Genomic DNA, 14,295 nt, shown 5'->3' on the forward strand with positions numbered 1-14,295 from the left:
CTTGACTGTATTCTACAGAACGAGTACTGTGGGCGCAGACTGTAACTTTGTAAGGCTGTTTTGCTCCGTGACTCAGTGTGTGTTCACACTTTCTCACTCATGGCTGTGCTTTGAACTCTGTCCTTGGTGTGCATGCATCTGCTTTGTACTTCCAGCTCTGCTCAGTGTCCTATGGGGAACGTCTACCACATGTCACCGTCCACCCTCCCAGGGTGGGCACCCATCCCTCCCACAAGAACATGGCCACCCCTGCCTTAAGTGTGTCTCTCCAGAATCTGTGTGAGACGATGTCTGCAGACATTGCCTAATGGCCCCTGGAGGCCAGGATGGGGGGAGGGGGTGCCCCCATTTGAAAGCCACTGGTCTTCCCCGTCTCTACCCCTGACTCCACACTTTAGGACCTAGGCCGGGTGGGTCCCTAACTTCCACATCTAGAAATGACAGATGATGCCAGAATTTGCTGTGTATTCTATTTAACTAAGGGGAGGGGAAGGTCAGAGCCATTCAGCTGTTGGCCGACATGGTCTCTTTGATCCATTGCAGGTAGGGAATCAGTTTGGTGTAGACAACAGGCATATCGGGGCTGCCACATGGGATGTGGCCCCAGGATGTGATTCCTTGAAGCACTCCATCGCAGATCAGTGGGCCCCCCGAGTCGCCCTGCAGCACAAAGGGGGGAGGAAAAGGAAGGTCAGCAAGGCTTCGGGTTCGGGCCAGCGGGATTCCAACAGAGGGTACAGCAGCTCGAGTCCTGGCCAATGGAGAGAAGACTTCAGGGTCTAGTTTCTGCGCAGGGGGGAGGGTCCAGGAGAATAGTCCCAGCAGACAGGTCAGTGGGGGGGAAAAGTGGGGTCCATCTACCGGACCCTCCAACATTCAGGGCTCAGCTCTGACGTCACCTCTCCCAAACAGCTTCCTCTGACTGGATACCGCTCCACAGGGCCCATGGAAGGGGGTGAGCAGGGAGGGGCAAGGTCAGTTCTGAGATTAGAATGATCCACTGTGGCAGGACAGGGATGAGATACAAGGAAAGAATGAGGGCCAGAGGCTTGTGAAGAAGGCTAGGGTGAGGGTCCAGGTCGGAACAAGGACAAACCTGGGTTGAGCTAGGCAACAGACATGAGGGGACAATGGGTAAGTCCGTGGGGGTTGGGCAGGAGGGGCCAGGCTTGGGAATGGATGGGTTGGGGGAGGTGAAGTTAGGAGTGGGAGACTTACAGACCCAGGGGTGGAGGAGGCCCAGGCTTGGTGAAAAATGCTGGGCTCAAGTGGGCCTCGGGGAGGTGAAAGGCTGGGGTGCCCACCTGTGTGCTGTGGGGGGGGGGGGTATTGTTAGTGTAGACATCTCCTTGAAGCTGCTCAGCCGAGAGACTAAGGCCAAAGTTCGGATCATTCTAGGTCACATCTGCTCCTCTCTTTGCTCGCAGTCGCTCAGCAAACCCTGGGGGCTCCCTTTAGAGGTATCAGGAGTGGACCCCTTCGCCCTCCCTGCCTCCACCCTGGCCACCCCTATCCTCACTCCACACCAGGCCTCCTGCCTGTCCTCACCCCTGCTGTCTGACCCCACACAGACCCCTGAGGGCCCTGTGAACAACCAAGTCAGGCCCCGTCCTGCTTCTGCTCAGCAGTGCGCACGGCCCCGGGGTCCCTCAGAGGAGCGGCACTTACCTCCCTGTGGCCCCAGGTGAGGCCCCACGGGATGGGCCCCTTTCTTCCCTCTGGTGTCGCCTCCCGCCCTCTCCCCTTGCTCCCTGGGCTCCATCCACACTGGCCTGGCTGACACCCTCACACACCCCAGGCCGCTTCCCCCCCAGGGCCTCGGCACCTGCTCTTCCTCTGCTCTTCCCCCCCTCCTGTCATGCTGGGCTCCCCCTCTCCTGCTGCAGGTGTCCGCTCAGCCCCGCCTCCTCCCTGTCTTCTCCCTCACCACAGGGCTGTCCCCTGGCTCCACGATGTCGTGATGTCTCCTTCTGCCCCGCGGCACCAGCACCTCCTAACATGCACTGTCACTTCTGTGTGACGTTCACTGTTTCTGTCTGTGTCCCCTCACGGCGGGGGGGGGGGCTGGCTCCGTGAGGGGGCTGCTCTCTGTCTGGTCACTGCTGTCTTCCCAGGGGCTAGGTTGGTGTGGGGCATGCAGTAGGTGCTCGGTAAGTAGGTGCTGCATGGAGGAAGGGGTGAATAGTGATGTGCAGGACTGAGGTGCAGGTAGTGTCTGGATGGGGGTGTGGGATAGGACAGGGGCAGAGGCACTGGGGGCGGGGCTATAGCTGGGCAGCAGTGGGACCGATGCCTGGTGAACCCTTGCACCCCCACCCTGAATCTGGGTTCCCTCCCCCAGCCCAGGTGGTCGAGGGGGAGAGGCTGGCTCACCAGGCACCTGTCACTGTTGCCCTCCAAAGGCCCAGCGCATGGCATGTGATCTGTCACCTTCTGGGAGTGGGCCTTGGCACAGACATCATTGGGCAGGAGTTTGAGGTCCACGCGCTGGAAATTGCCGATGTATGTGACTATGGACCAAGACAAAAAGGGCTGTGACCAGACCCCAGGTGGCTCCTCGGCCCCTCCTCTCTCAGACCCTGAGTCCAGTCCCCAGCCCCCTCCTCCCCATACCCAAGTGTCTGGGCTCCAGGCTGCAGGGTCTGGCCCTGGGGTACACTTACCTCGTTCAAAGCTGCCCCAGCCAGAGGCATAGCAGGTGCTCCCCAGTTGGGGTTCCTGGTTGGGCAGGTCCAGGACCCCCACAGCATCTGTTTTCTGGGCGGGCTCTGCCAGGCGCAGCAGCATGAGGTCGTGGCTGTAGTCCTCTCCGGGGAGGTGGGCGTGGTTTTTCAGGAGATTCAGGTTGAATTCAGGGTGTGGGAAGCTTGTAATTCGGCTGAAAACCTGGGCAGTGTCTTCGTCCATAAGCAGGTTGTTGTGACCCAGCCAGAGCTGGTAATTTCTGGGGAGGGAGGAGACTCCAGGGAATGAGGAGAGAGGAGGGGGAAAGGGAGTTGGGGCCAGGGAGAATCCCGAAGATAGAGAGAAACAAGGAGCAACCGTGGAGAGAGAGGGAGCGCCTGCAGGAAAGAAGTAGTCATGGAAAAATAGAGACCTTGGGAAAACAAAAGATTGTGACAGCATGAAATGCAGATCCAGAAACAAAGAGAAGTAGTGAAAAAGAGAGAGCTTGAAACAGGAGAAGGAACAAGGCAGAGGGTAGAACAGGGAGCCAGAAGGAGCACAAAGGGGACAGGAGAGGAAGCAAAAACGCAGCGACCCTGAGAAAGGGTCCCTGGAAAGATGCAGAGTGAAAGAACAGACGGGAAGAAGGAGCAGCAGGCCCAGTGAGACAGCGACAGGAAGCAAGGGGAGAGGGTAAGAAATGGGAGGGAGGAGGCCGACAGCCTGAGAGAGAACAGAGAGGGAGGAGGACCCGGAAGGGCTGGAGGGGGCCTGGGACCAGCTCAGTGGCAGCTGGTGCTGTGGGGCTGGCTCCCCAGCAGCGGGTGGACTGGCCCCCAGCCCAAGGTCAGCATCCCCCTCCCTCCCAGAACCTCTCCACCTCCTCCCTCTCCCTTCCTCTCCAGACTGTCTCCCCTTCTCCTCCTCCACCCTCCCCTTACTACTCCTCCTCCCCCTTCTCTTCCCCACCCCCCCTCCTCTTTCTCCTCCTTTTCTTCCTTCCTCCAGGGCCCCCAGCAGGTTCCAGCTGAAACCAGCCCTTCCCTGTGTCCCCTGGAGTGTATCATTGTCCTGGAGGGAGGAGCTGGGCACATGAGAAGCGCCCCCCTCACACACACATGTCAGAATAATCCCTTCCTTTTCTCTGGGGGTCCCCCTCAGTCCCATCCTGGGGGTGCTCAGCAGCGATGGGGGAGAGGGAGTGAGGCAGAGACCCAGAGAGAGAGATGGAGCAGCAAGGTAGAGGCTGAGACATACAGGTACAGGGGTGCAGCGGAGGGACCCAGAGGTGGACAGACACGGGGGGACACACAGAGACACCGAGACCAAACAGAGAGGGAGACAGAGATAAATCATACTCAGATAGACAGACACACACCAGAGCCAGTTACTGAGAGACACGGAGACACAGGGCAGGGAGACACAGGAAGACAGTCACAGGGAGAGACAGAGAGACAGGCTGCCGTGGGAGGGCTTCCTGGGGTTGTCCCTGCCACTTTCCATGGGACCCAGACCAGTGCCATCTTTGTTTCCCTGAGACCCCCAACCTCCCCTGAGGTGAACCCAGGGTCTGCGCCCAGTTGTTTATTCCCGTGGGAGTACAGACACCCCCCCCCTCCCCAGACCCCATGCTCAGACTCACTTGTGCATGCAATGGGCAGCTGTGAGCACCCACTGTGGGTGCACCAGGACGCCTCCGCACCCGATGTTACTGAAATTATACACAAGCAACAGCCAGGGTTGGAAATTCTTGCACTCCGAGCCTCCGCTGATCGGGGACTGGATGGGAGGCACAGCACCTGCAGAGGGGGTGCTGGGTGAGGGCGGGTGGGAGGTGGCAATGGGGCCGGGAGGGTCTAGGCTAGGAGAGGGACACAGGTGCAGAAGAGCAACGCTAGGTGTCGGGGGAGACGGGCAAGAGGTACCATAAGGGCCTGCAATTCTCCTGCAGTCCCTTAACTGTGTTGGTGATGGGTCCTAGGTGGGGAGACATTCTGTTGAAATAGACCCCACCCCAGGAATCAGGTGGAAAAAAAAACCAAGGCAGCTCTGGAGCAACTTGTGGCGTGGAAGCCGGCTGTTCTGTGGTGATTTGGAGTTCTTGGACTTGGGGATGGCTGGCTTTGGTGGGGGTGTTGGCTCAAAGAAGAGGAAGGGGTTCTAGAAACAAGTGTGAAGGACTTCAAAGGAGAGGGTCATTGACTGGGAGGGAAGAATTTGAGGGGTGTTAAGGGGTCTCAGTCTTAAATATCTTCTATACCTGGCATGGGACTTTGGGGTTCTGAGAAGGTGTCAGTATTTAGGGCATGGGGCTGAGAGATGACAGCTGAATGGGAAAGGTCAACTGGGGGCTCAGGAGCCAGAGCACTGGACCATGGAGAACTAGGAGGTAGGACAGAAGGATCAGGGTCCCTGGGTCCAGTGAGGAGGGAGAACTGCTTGAAAGAGTTGGGGAACCCCAAAGAGAGAGACAGAGATGGCCCCAGGCTGTGCCTGCCTGGGAACTGTCTGGGGGTCACAGGGAGGAAGCAGGGACCCAGTGTGGCAGAGAGGACTGTGAGGAAGGTGGCAGGGTGGAGAGCTAAGGAAGGTTTTGGGGTGGGAGTGGGAGAGGTAGGAAGAGACTGGTACCCTGCCTGGGCTGGACTGTGGGTGGGAGGAATAGGGTGCATGGATGGGGAGAGGGGATGGCCTTGTGGGGGCGGCGGGGTCAGAGCACCATGAGAGTCGGGACCCCTCTCCTTTTCTCAGATCCACTCTACTCACCAGTCCACCCCAGGGACATTGCCAGGCACAGGAGCAGGAACCACATGGGGCACAGAGTGTCCGGGAGCTGGCAGACAGTGAGCTAGGAGCTGGGGAGCAACCCTGGGAGCCTTTAAAGCCTACATCCCCCATGGCCACGCCCCTGCTCTGCTGCTAGCCAAGGCCTGGCCCTGCTTCTGGGTGTGGACAGTCCCCGCCCCCCACCCCAGGGCTATGGGAGGGGTGAAAGAGCAAGCACCTGTTGTTCTTAGGTCCTTAATCACGCTGGATATATTCCGGGGTCGGAGGCCCAATGGGCCAGGGCCTACAGCTCTCTTGCCTTGCTCTTGGCAACACAGGCAGTGAGGGGAAGCCCAAGAAAAAAGAATCAGCAGCTCTGCAGAATCAGGATGCCTATTACAAAGCCTCCAATGCCTACATGCCAAGAGAGATTTTGCACCCCAAAGTCCATTGGACTCTCAAATAGGTGCACTGTGTCTCTGAACCTCTCTGATCTCTGCACCTCCCTGAGCCAAGATGCCTGTCCCCCAACTTCCCACATCCCTGAGATATGAGCTTGGATTTCAGAACTCCGAGATTCCTGTATTTCCAGATGCAGGAATGAGTTCCCCTACTATAACGTCCCCCTGAAAATCAGTTCTTGAGGTGCCAGAGTTCCAAAATCCCAGCACTACTGGACCCAGTGATACGAAATTCCAAAGGTATTCTGGAACGAGTCTCCTAGCATCCCGAAATCCAGTGTTCTCCAAAACAATTCAGAGGTCTCGACATAGAGCCCCAACCAACTCCTGTCTTCAACCTGGGCATCTGATGACCCAGGACACCGAGATCACCTCCACATCCAGGTCAAGAGAACCCTCAAAGAATCCAGTGGCTCCACTCCAATGAACATTTAGATCTCGGGGCCTCGTTAATGCACCTCAGCATTAAGTGGCATTGAATGTCACATTTTGGAGTTTCTGAAGAGATTCAAGAACTAGATTGAGCCTTTTGGGCCTCCAGTGTTGACCCAGAATGTGTCCTACAAGCTATAGACGGAATGTCTGCATCCCCCCAAATTCATGTGTTGAACTGCTACTCCCCGGTGAGATGGTTTGAGGAGGTGGGGCCTTTGGGAAGTGGTTATGTCACAAAGGAAGAGCCCTCATGAATGGAATGAGTGCACTTAAAAGGGGTCCTTTGCCCCTTCTGCCATGATAAGACAAGGGAGAAGAAAGCCATGTATGAGCCAGGAAGGGGGCTCTCACCCATGGGAGACATGGGGGTCCAGCCCCTCCCATGTCAAGCACTTGATCAAATCTTTCCCCTTTCTGAGCTGAGCAACATGAAAAGCTAGATCCCAAGATAGGAAGTGAGAGAAGTGGTCATAGACACTCACAAGTGAAGACCATAAAGACTGGGGTACAAGAATACATTCAGTCAGTTACCTGGCCTCCCCTACACACAGATCAGTGTCACCCTGTGGGAGAAATGTGACTCAGTGTGAGTGACGAACCCCTGGATACAGCACCCAATCCCCATCCTAATCCACATACACAGCCTCAACCAAAACCCAATACAACTCAACCCAACCAACCCCAACCCTACACATGTCCAACCCAAGGCAAATGAACCCACCCAACTCAACCTAAAGGAACACGGCCCCCACATCCTCCCCATTCAAAATCAAACCAAACCCACACCATCCTCACATACAACACAACCCAATCCTAACCCCCAGGTCTTTAACATCCCCAAATACATCGCCCACCATTCCCAGTTCAACCCCCACATCATCCCCATCCAAATCAAACCAAACCATTTCAAACCCCAGCAATGCCATCCCAAGCCAACCCTTACACCACCCAGTCCAATGCCTATCCAACCCAGCCCAGCCCTGTTCCAGTCCTAACCACAACCACAACTCCACCCCCATTCTAACTGCTTTTCCTACTCCATCCTCAACCCTATCCAAAGCATTTTCTCTGGGGCAAGGGAAACCCAACCCAACCCAATCCCACTCCTAAGCCTGCCCACATCCTGCCTCCACCCATGACCTGAAGGAGTCTGAGCCCCTACCCTTCATACCTGCAGACACTTTTGTGTCCATCGGGCAACTTGGGTAGTCCACGATGCAAGATGGAGCCCAGAACACAGCCCTTGGTACAATGCAATGAACATGGGAGATTCACTGGAGAGAATAGTGAATTCAGTGTCACACAAGGTTATGAATGTGGTCATACTCTTTCATGGATATGCACACATGTGGATCACACTTTCAAACTTGGGTACTGTATGGACAGCACTTCAAGCTGAAATTCACTAGACATATGCATGTGATTCAAGAATCACAATAGGGGGCGCCTGGGTGGCTCAGTGGTTAAGCGTCTGCCTTCGGCTTGGGTCATGATCCCAGCATTCTGGGATCGAGCCCCGTATCCAGCTCCCTGCTTGGCAGGAAGTCAGCTTCTCCATCTCCCACTCCCCTTGCTAGTGTTCCCTCTCTCGCTGTCTCTCTCAGTCAAATAAATAAATAAAATCTTAAAAAAAAAAGAATCACAATAGATGTTCTTATGTGCATATGGATATAGACAGAGAAGTCATGAGTGCCTATGCACGCACACACACACTCACACACACATACACACTGACCCAAAGCTTTGGATGTACAAACTCAGACCTAAATTCACAGTGTCCAGTGGAGGTCTGAACGCATTCAATCCAGAGATGCACATACTTGTACACAGGGTCTAGACATACAAGCTGGGGTCCTGAATAAGGATATACAGGAGAGACGTCAGGATGCACTCAGGCCCCTAAAGACATGTTCACAAACATAGGTCTCTAAAATAGTATTCTATCCAGTGTTTGACTTCTGTGTGTTTCCATTTCCTCATCTGCTAAATGGAGGTTGTTGTAAGGTTAAATAGGGATCTGTGTGTGTGTGTGTCTGTGTGTGTGTCTGTGTGTGTGTGAGAGAGAGAGATAATGCCTAGGACAAATTGTCGCTTAATAAATAGTAGTTATTTTAATCAAAGATACATGATCTATGGGACATACGTGTGGATATTCATGTTGTGGACACAAATACGGTCACACTCAGACATATATGCAGACCCAGGTAAGATAGTCAAGGTCAAAACCGGCTTAATCCACAAGCCACTTAGTGGTGATTCAAAGTGGCAAGCACAAACCCAGAGGCCAAGCACTCAGGTGTGGACCCAGGGTATCAGACTCCAGCGCCACACCTGGACACAAGGCTGGGTATTGAAGATGACGGAGACATAGCTGGAGATACAGGCTTCAGGACAGGACGTATCTATCCTTCTCTACATCAGCCCCCAAGTCAGATGCTTGATGTTCAAGGTCTCTCACTGCGTTTCACATCTGATAACAAAGTTCGCAAGTGCAGGCAAGTAGGAGACAGGTAAGGCCTTGCACGCTTGCCACACAGATACACACAGAGCTGCACTGTGCACAATTACCAAACAGGCCGTTTTCGAGGTCAAAGGACGATGAACCTCTACACTGGGAAACATAGATACATCCCCTCAAGGTCAAAGCCACACACACAGACACAGGAGCCAACACTAGGGCAAGATTGGACACAATCCCACGGATCAAATGACCGCACTCTTCCCCCTGTTGTTGGGAATCAGGGCTGGAACTCCAGTGAGCAGAGGGCATGCAAATATGGTGGAGGAAGAGCATGAGGAAAACTGAGTGATGTTACCTTTCCCTTTCTTGCGGGCGAAACGTAGAGGGTGAGACCAGACTCATGTTGTTAGAAATTCTCCACGAGCGTGTCACGTGCCTTCAGAGCAAAGGAATGAATACATTTTTTATTCTGGACTGTCTTCCAAGATTGTTTGTCTATCATGCAGCCTTTCAAGATGGTATCTCCCTCGGAGAAGGCTGTGTACTGTCCATGATCTAATAAAAGGTAATATTTGTTTACTGTCAAGGACAATAAAAATTATATGCCCCTCCAGAGCAATTTTGTTTGCAGCCCAGAATTATAAAGATAATATCTCCATCAGAGACTGACTTGGGGAAAGTTTGCCAGCAGCCCCCTGATAAGATTAAGGATTCCTACGCTCAGGTCCTCAGCTACGGCACAAACCACTATGTGCACAGAATCCACCTATGCTCCTCTGATCACCCCCATGGGCCTTGGGGAGCCAGGGGAACTGGTGTGAATATAAAGCTACCATGCTGGGGCGCCTGGGTGGCACAGCGGTTAAGCGCCTGCCTTCGGCTCAGGGCATGATCCTGGCGTTATGGGATCGAGCCCCACATCAGGCTCCTCCGCTAGGAGCCTGCTTCTTCCTCTCCCACTTCCCCTGCTTGTGTTCCTTCTCTCGCTGGCTGTCTCTATCTCTGTCAAGTAAATAAATAAAATCTTTAAAAAAAAAAAAATAAATAAAGCTACCATGCTGCCTGCTGTGCCATGAGTAGTAAAATCCTGCCTCTGACCCAGGATCTGGTGTGTTCTGCCAGCACCCACGACACTGGCTGGCTCACATTTGTTTGCAAGGCAGTATATCTTAGACCCTTCAGAGTTCTTGACAAACAGCTAGGCACTGAGGCAGCACCTTGCCAGATGGACCTGGAGGTGGGCAGGGGACCCGCTGGGTACAGCCACATGGTGGAGGACAGACCAGGACTGAGCTGAACTTGGTGGGAGAGGTGTAAGCGGTAGAGACCCTGGACCCTTCTCCCCCATGGATCCCTCCAGACACAAGGTCATCTCACCTGCTTTTTGAGAAACTTCTTTTTACCACTCATGTCCCTCCCCCTGCTCAACATGCTCTTCCTCTTGGGCTCTCCCTCTGGGGAGAGTATACTGTTCCCTGAAATACCAGGACAGACCCCAGGTGCCTCAAAGCCTTTCAGACATGAGCCATTGCACACTTGCTCCCTGGATCTTCTCCATCCCCTAGACCCTGGCTCAGCCCACATCTCTATTTGGACCCTCACCACACTATCCTCCCTTTCATCAGGGTCTTCCCATATATCTCCTTTCAAATTCCAGATGCTCTTCTTTCCCAATCATGCCTTCATTTTAACAACAGACACCGGGATGGCTGGGAACTCATTTTACATTGTAATTCAGCCACTCAGAGGGTGAGACTCTAGGTTTGGACTTCAGAAATCTCAGCTCTGTGGCTATAAAAGATACATGGTTCTTTCAGGGCAGACATAGAATGGCCAAGACCACCAGAAGCAGTTTACTTGCCATTCTTAAAGCCAGAAATACACCATACACCAGAAATACATCTAGTCTCAGGGATCTCAGGGATACAGCAACTCTCCACTCTTTTTTTTTTTTTTTAGATTTTATTTTTTTATTTTTCTTAGAGAGAGAGAGTGTACATGACCAGTGGGGCTCGGAGGGCCTAGGCTAAGAGCTGGAGCTGTGCTGTGGAGTTGGAGGGACATGGGGGCAGAGGAGCACAGCTCGGGGTCTGGAGAGATGGACAAGGGGTATGGGAAGGTTCTGGAATTCTGAAGCCATCCCTGGGGTTGTGGGTTGGTGGCAGGGTCTGGGTGGGGAGACTACGTTGAGGGTAGAGCCAACCACAAAGATCAGGCAGGAGACAAGAGGGCAATGTCTGCAGTAATATGTGGTGTGGGGGCCGGGTGATTTGAGGAATCACACTGGGGAAAGAGGCTGTGTGGTCTGGGATATTAGGAGCTCCCAGAAACCCCGAAAAAGGGTCCCAGAGGGGCAGAGCCTGAGAGAGGAAAGTTTTAGTGAGTCCCATGCTGGAGAATCTTCTGAGGCCTGGGGTGAGCTTTGAGGTTGTAAAACATCACTGATTTAGGTAATAGTTCTAGTTGGGCTGAGATGAGCATCTTGGATGGATTTAGGGTGTTTGGGAGTGGGGGCTCCCAGAACTGTGGCTGGAGGCTTTCAGCTGGGAGTTGGGAGAATTGGATATTTCCCTGTCACAGAGTGACAGAAAGGATGAGGGTCTCCTATGAGCTGTTGGCATTCTAAGAGGGAGTGGGAGATCCAGGAATAATGTTGTGGTCATGGTGGGAATGCAATCAGGAGAGGGGCGAGTCATCCTGGGATGGGGTGAGGGATGGCCCTTTCTGTCTGAAGAGCATGGAAATCATGGTCTGAGGTACCAGAGCGACTTGGGATTCTCTTAGGGGTGGTCTCAGAACCAGAATGGAAAAGGCAGCCAAGCACTTGAAGGCCTAGGGATCCTGGTTCATCTGACCACCCAAATCACGGGTATCCCCACACAAAATCCAGTACTTCTTGCAATGGACTGTGTAGGTCTCAGGAGCTAGATTCATGCATCTCAAGGTTCATCTTTGAGGGTCTCAGAGGAGAAACAGAAGGGTTTTCTAGGTTTCCACCATTTTGATTACCAAGGCTGTTCTGAAAAATCAGAGCAACTCATGATGGTCCAGGTTATGTGTTATGTGTCTTTAACACATATTCTTATCCAAGATATGTGTTAAAAACTTGATAGAAAATCCTCCTCCTTTCCTATCTGAGTAACCAAGGAAGCTCTTGGGGCATTGAAAGGCACCTGCCTGGGACAGTTGGTAGAGCACAGGACTCTTGATCCCAGGGTGGTAGGGTAGGTGAGTTTGAGCTCCACATTGGGGATAGAGTTTACTTTTAAAAAATAATGGGGGCGCCTGGGTGGCTCAGTTGTTGGGCGTCTGCCTTCAGCCCAGGGCGTGATCCTGGCGTTCTGGGATCGAGCCCCACGTCAGGCTCCTCCGCTGGGAGCCTGCTTCTTCCTCTCCCACTCCCCCTGCTTGTGTTTGCTCTCTTGCTGTCGAATGAATCAATAAAATCTTAAAAAAATAATAATGAAATACTCTTTTAAAAAATAAAATAAGTAAGTGGACATTGTACAACTGAAATTAAAATAACATAGCATGTTAACTATACTGCAATAAAAAAAAAAGTGGGGGCGCCTGGGTGGTGCAGTCATTAGGCGCCTGCCTTCGGCTCAGGGCGTGATCCCGGCGTTCTGGGATCGAGCCCCACATCGGGCTCCTCCGCTAGGAGCCTGCTTCTTCCTCTCCCACTCCCCCTGCTTGTGTTCCCTCTCTTGCTGGCTGTCTCTCTCTCTGTCAAATAAATAAATAAAATCTTAAAAAAAAAGTGGGCAGAGATAAACCCATTTTAAGATCATAAGAACTGGAGTTGAGGCATACAGTCAGGGACCAGAAAACCCACATGCAGATCAGGGGTCCCCCGAGTCACCCTGTGGAGAGACCTTCTGGATCCAGCATGCCATCCCCATCCTGACCGTCGTCCACAACCCCAACCAAAATATCACCTGACCCACCCAACTCAGTCCTAACCCAACCCCAAACAACTCCAACTCACTCATTTCAAACCAAACCAATTTCAGGACAATGGCCCTTCCACAACGGATCCTTGGAGCCTAGGATTCCTGGAGAGCTGACATCCAGCCTTGCTCATACACCTTTCCACCATGGCTGCCTGGGGGCTTGGGCTCCTTGTCAGACACCAGGGCTCAGCCAGTTGCCATGCAAGCCCTACCCACAAGGGGGCAGGTGTGGGCAGCACGCTGGGCAGTGCCAGCGGTGGGCGAAGTCACACAGGTGGGGCTAGTTTCAACAACGACCTCATGGCGATGACCTTGTTTCTCACAGGACTTGCTGCGTGATGCCTGGAACAGCCCACAGTTGCTCTGGGGCATTGTGTTTATGCAGCCTGTACTCACCATGAACACCCATAGGAGCTGTGTAGGCAGAGGGCTCTGTACAAGTTGAGTGTGGGGTAGACAAAAAGACCAAAGCGTAAGCAAGCAACCTGGGCTCTCTCAACCCTATGGGATGTTGAAGTTCCACTTACCTGCTCTTAACACCCTACAGCACAGTCATGCCCTGCCGCTCAGATTCTTTGCAGTCCCGAGGCACACACATGGGTCTCCAGCCCCATGACTTCAATACATCCTTCCACGTAGTATGGGAGTTGGCAAATGTCCCTTATCCTATTCCCCAAACTAGAAGTTCAGGTCCCCAGACTACCTCCCACAACATCCAGGAGCCAACCCCCAGACGTCGCCATCCCCAGATCCAGCATCCTGCTGTCCTGACCTCCCCAGTCATGCCTCCTCGGGACCCTAAGCCCTGCACTGGCACAGCCTTTGCCAGTGGCCCCATGCAGCACATCGTGTTTGGAGATGAGGAAAGCAACACAGTTAAATGTCCACACATGGAGGGTCATTTGCCAGAGCTGGGAGTGGAGCTGACACCCCTCACCTTCCAGGACCTTGTCACCACCTCGAGTCTCTGGGAAAGTGAGTGGAAAATCCCTCAGGACAGGAGCCTTTTCCTGTACTGGTACCACTTCCCTGTGCCCTGCACTACGTACATATTATTCATATATGCTGTTCCTGCAACTTCTCCAGAAGTCTTTTTTTTTTTAAGATTTTATTTATTTATTTGACAGAGAGAGAGAGCACAAGCACAAGCAGGGGGAGCAGCAGAGGGAGAGGGAGAAGCAGGCTCCCCGTTGAGCAAGGAGCCCAATGCATGGCTCCATCCCAGGATCCTGGGATCATGACCTGAGCCGAAGGCAGACACACTTAACCCACTGAGTCACCCAGGCGCCCCCAGACATCGTTGGTTTTTTTTAAGCAATGCTCTTTCTTTAGGTTTTACAACTGCTGCCTGTTTTTCCAGAAATTTCCCCCACCTCCTTGACCTCATTAGCTATAGACTCCTGTGCGTGTGTGTGCACAAGTTCAAGTTGTAACTGTCCACAGATATATTCCGAAGGTCAGAGCCATACACACACGGACATGTGCATTAGGGCGGGATTTACATATCCAGGTCAAATGACCACATTCTGCCTGGTCAGACTGGGGAAACACG

General features: G+C 53.2%; 1 protein-coding gene across 1 annotated transcript; it reads right to left on the reverse strand.

Annotated features, from left to right (window-relative positions):
- Positions 1 to 504: 504 nt before the first annotated feature.
- LOC113247344 (kallikrein-1-like) lies at positions 505 to 5,479 on the reverse strand. The gene is made up of 5 exons (XM_044380057.2): positions 5,434 to 5,479; positions 4,310 to 4,466; positions 2,658 to 2,944; positions 2,374 to 2,510; positions 505 to 660 (listed from the first exon to the last, which is right to left on the reverse strand). The coding sequence occupies exons 1-5, from the start codon at positions 5,477 to 5,479 to the stop codon at positions 505 to 507; spliced, it is 783 nt and encodes a 260-aa protein (XP_044235992.2).
- Between the last annotated feature and the right edge of the window lie 8,816 nt (positions 5,480 to 14,295).

This window comes from Ursus arctos, unplaced genomic scaffold, assembly GCF_023065955.2.
Source record: "Ursus arctos isolate Adak ecotype North America unplaced genomic scaffold, UrsArc2.0 scaffold_19, whole genome shotgun sequence".
Classification (NCBI taxonomy): domain Eukaryota; kingdom Metazoa; phylum Chordata; class Mammalia; order Carnivora; family Ursidae; genus Ursus; species Ursus arctos.

What these genes read in the sequence shown, in the direction of transcription:
- LOC113247344 (XM_044380057.2), bottom strand. Translation starts at nt 5,479, where the DNA reads ATGTGGTTCCTGCTCCTGTGCCTGGCAATGTCCCTGGGGTGGACTG. An exon ending in AATGTCCCTGGGGTGGACTG is followed by an intron (nt 4,467 to 5,433) that starts GTGAGTAGAGTG and finishes CCCCCTCTGCAG; the next exon opens with GTGCTGTGCCTCCCATCCAG. An exon ending in GCAACAGTGACAGGTGCCTG is followed by an intron (nt 661 to 2,373) that starts GTGAGCCAGCCT and finishes TTTGTGCTGCAG; the next exon opens with GGCGACTCGGGGGGCCCACT.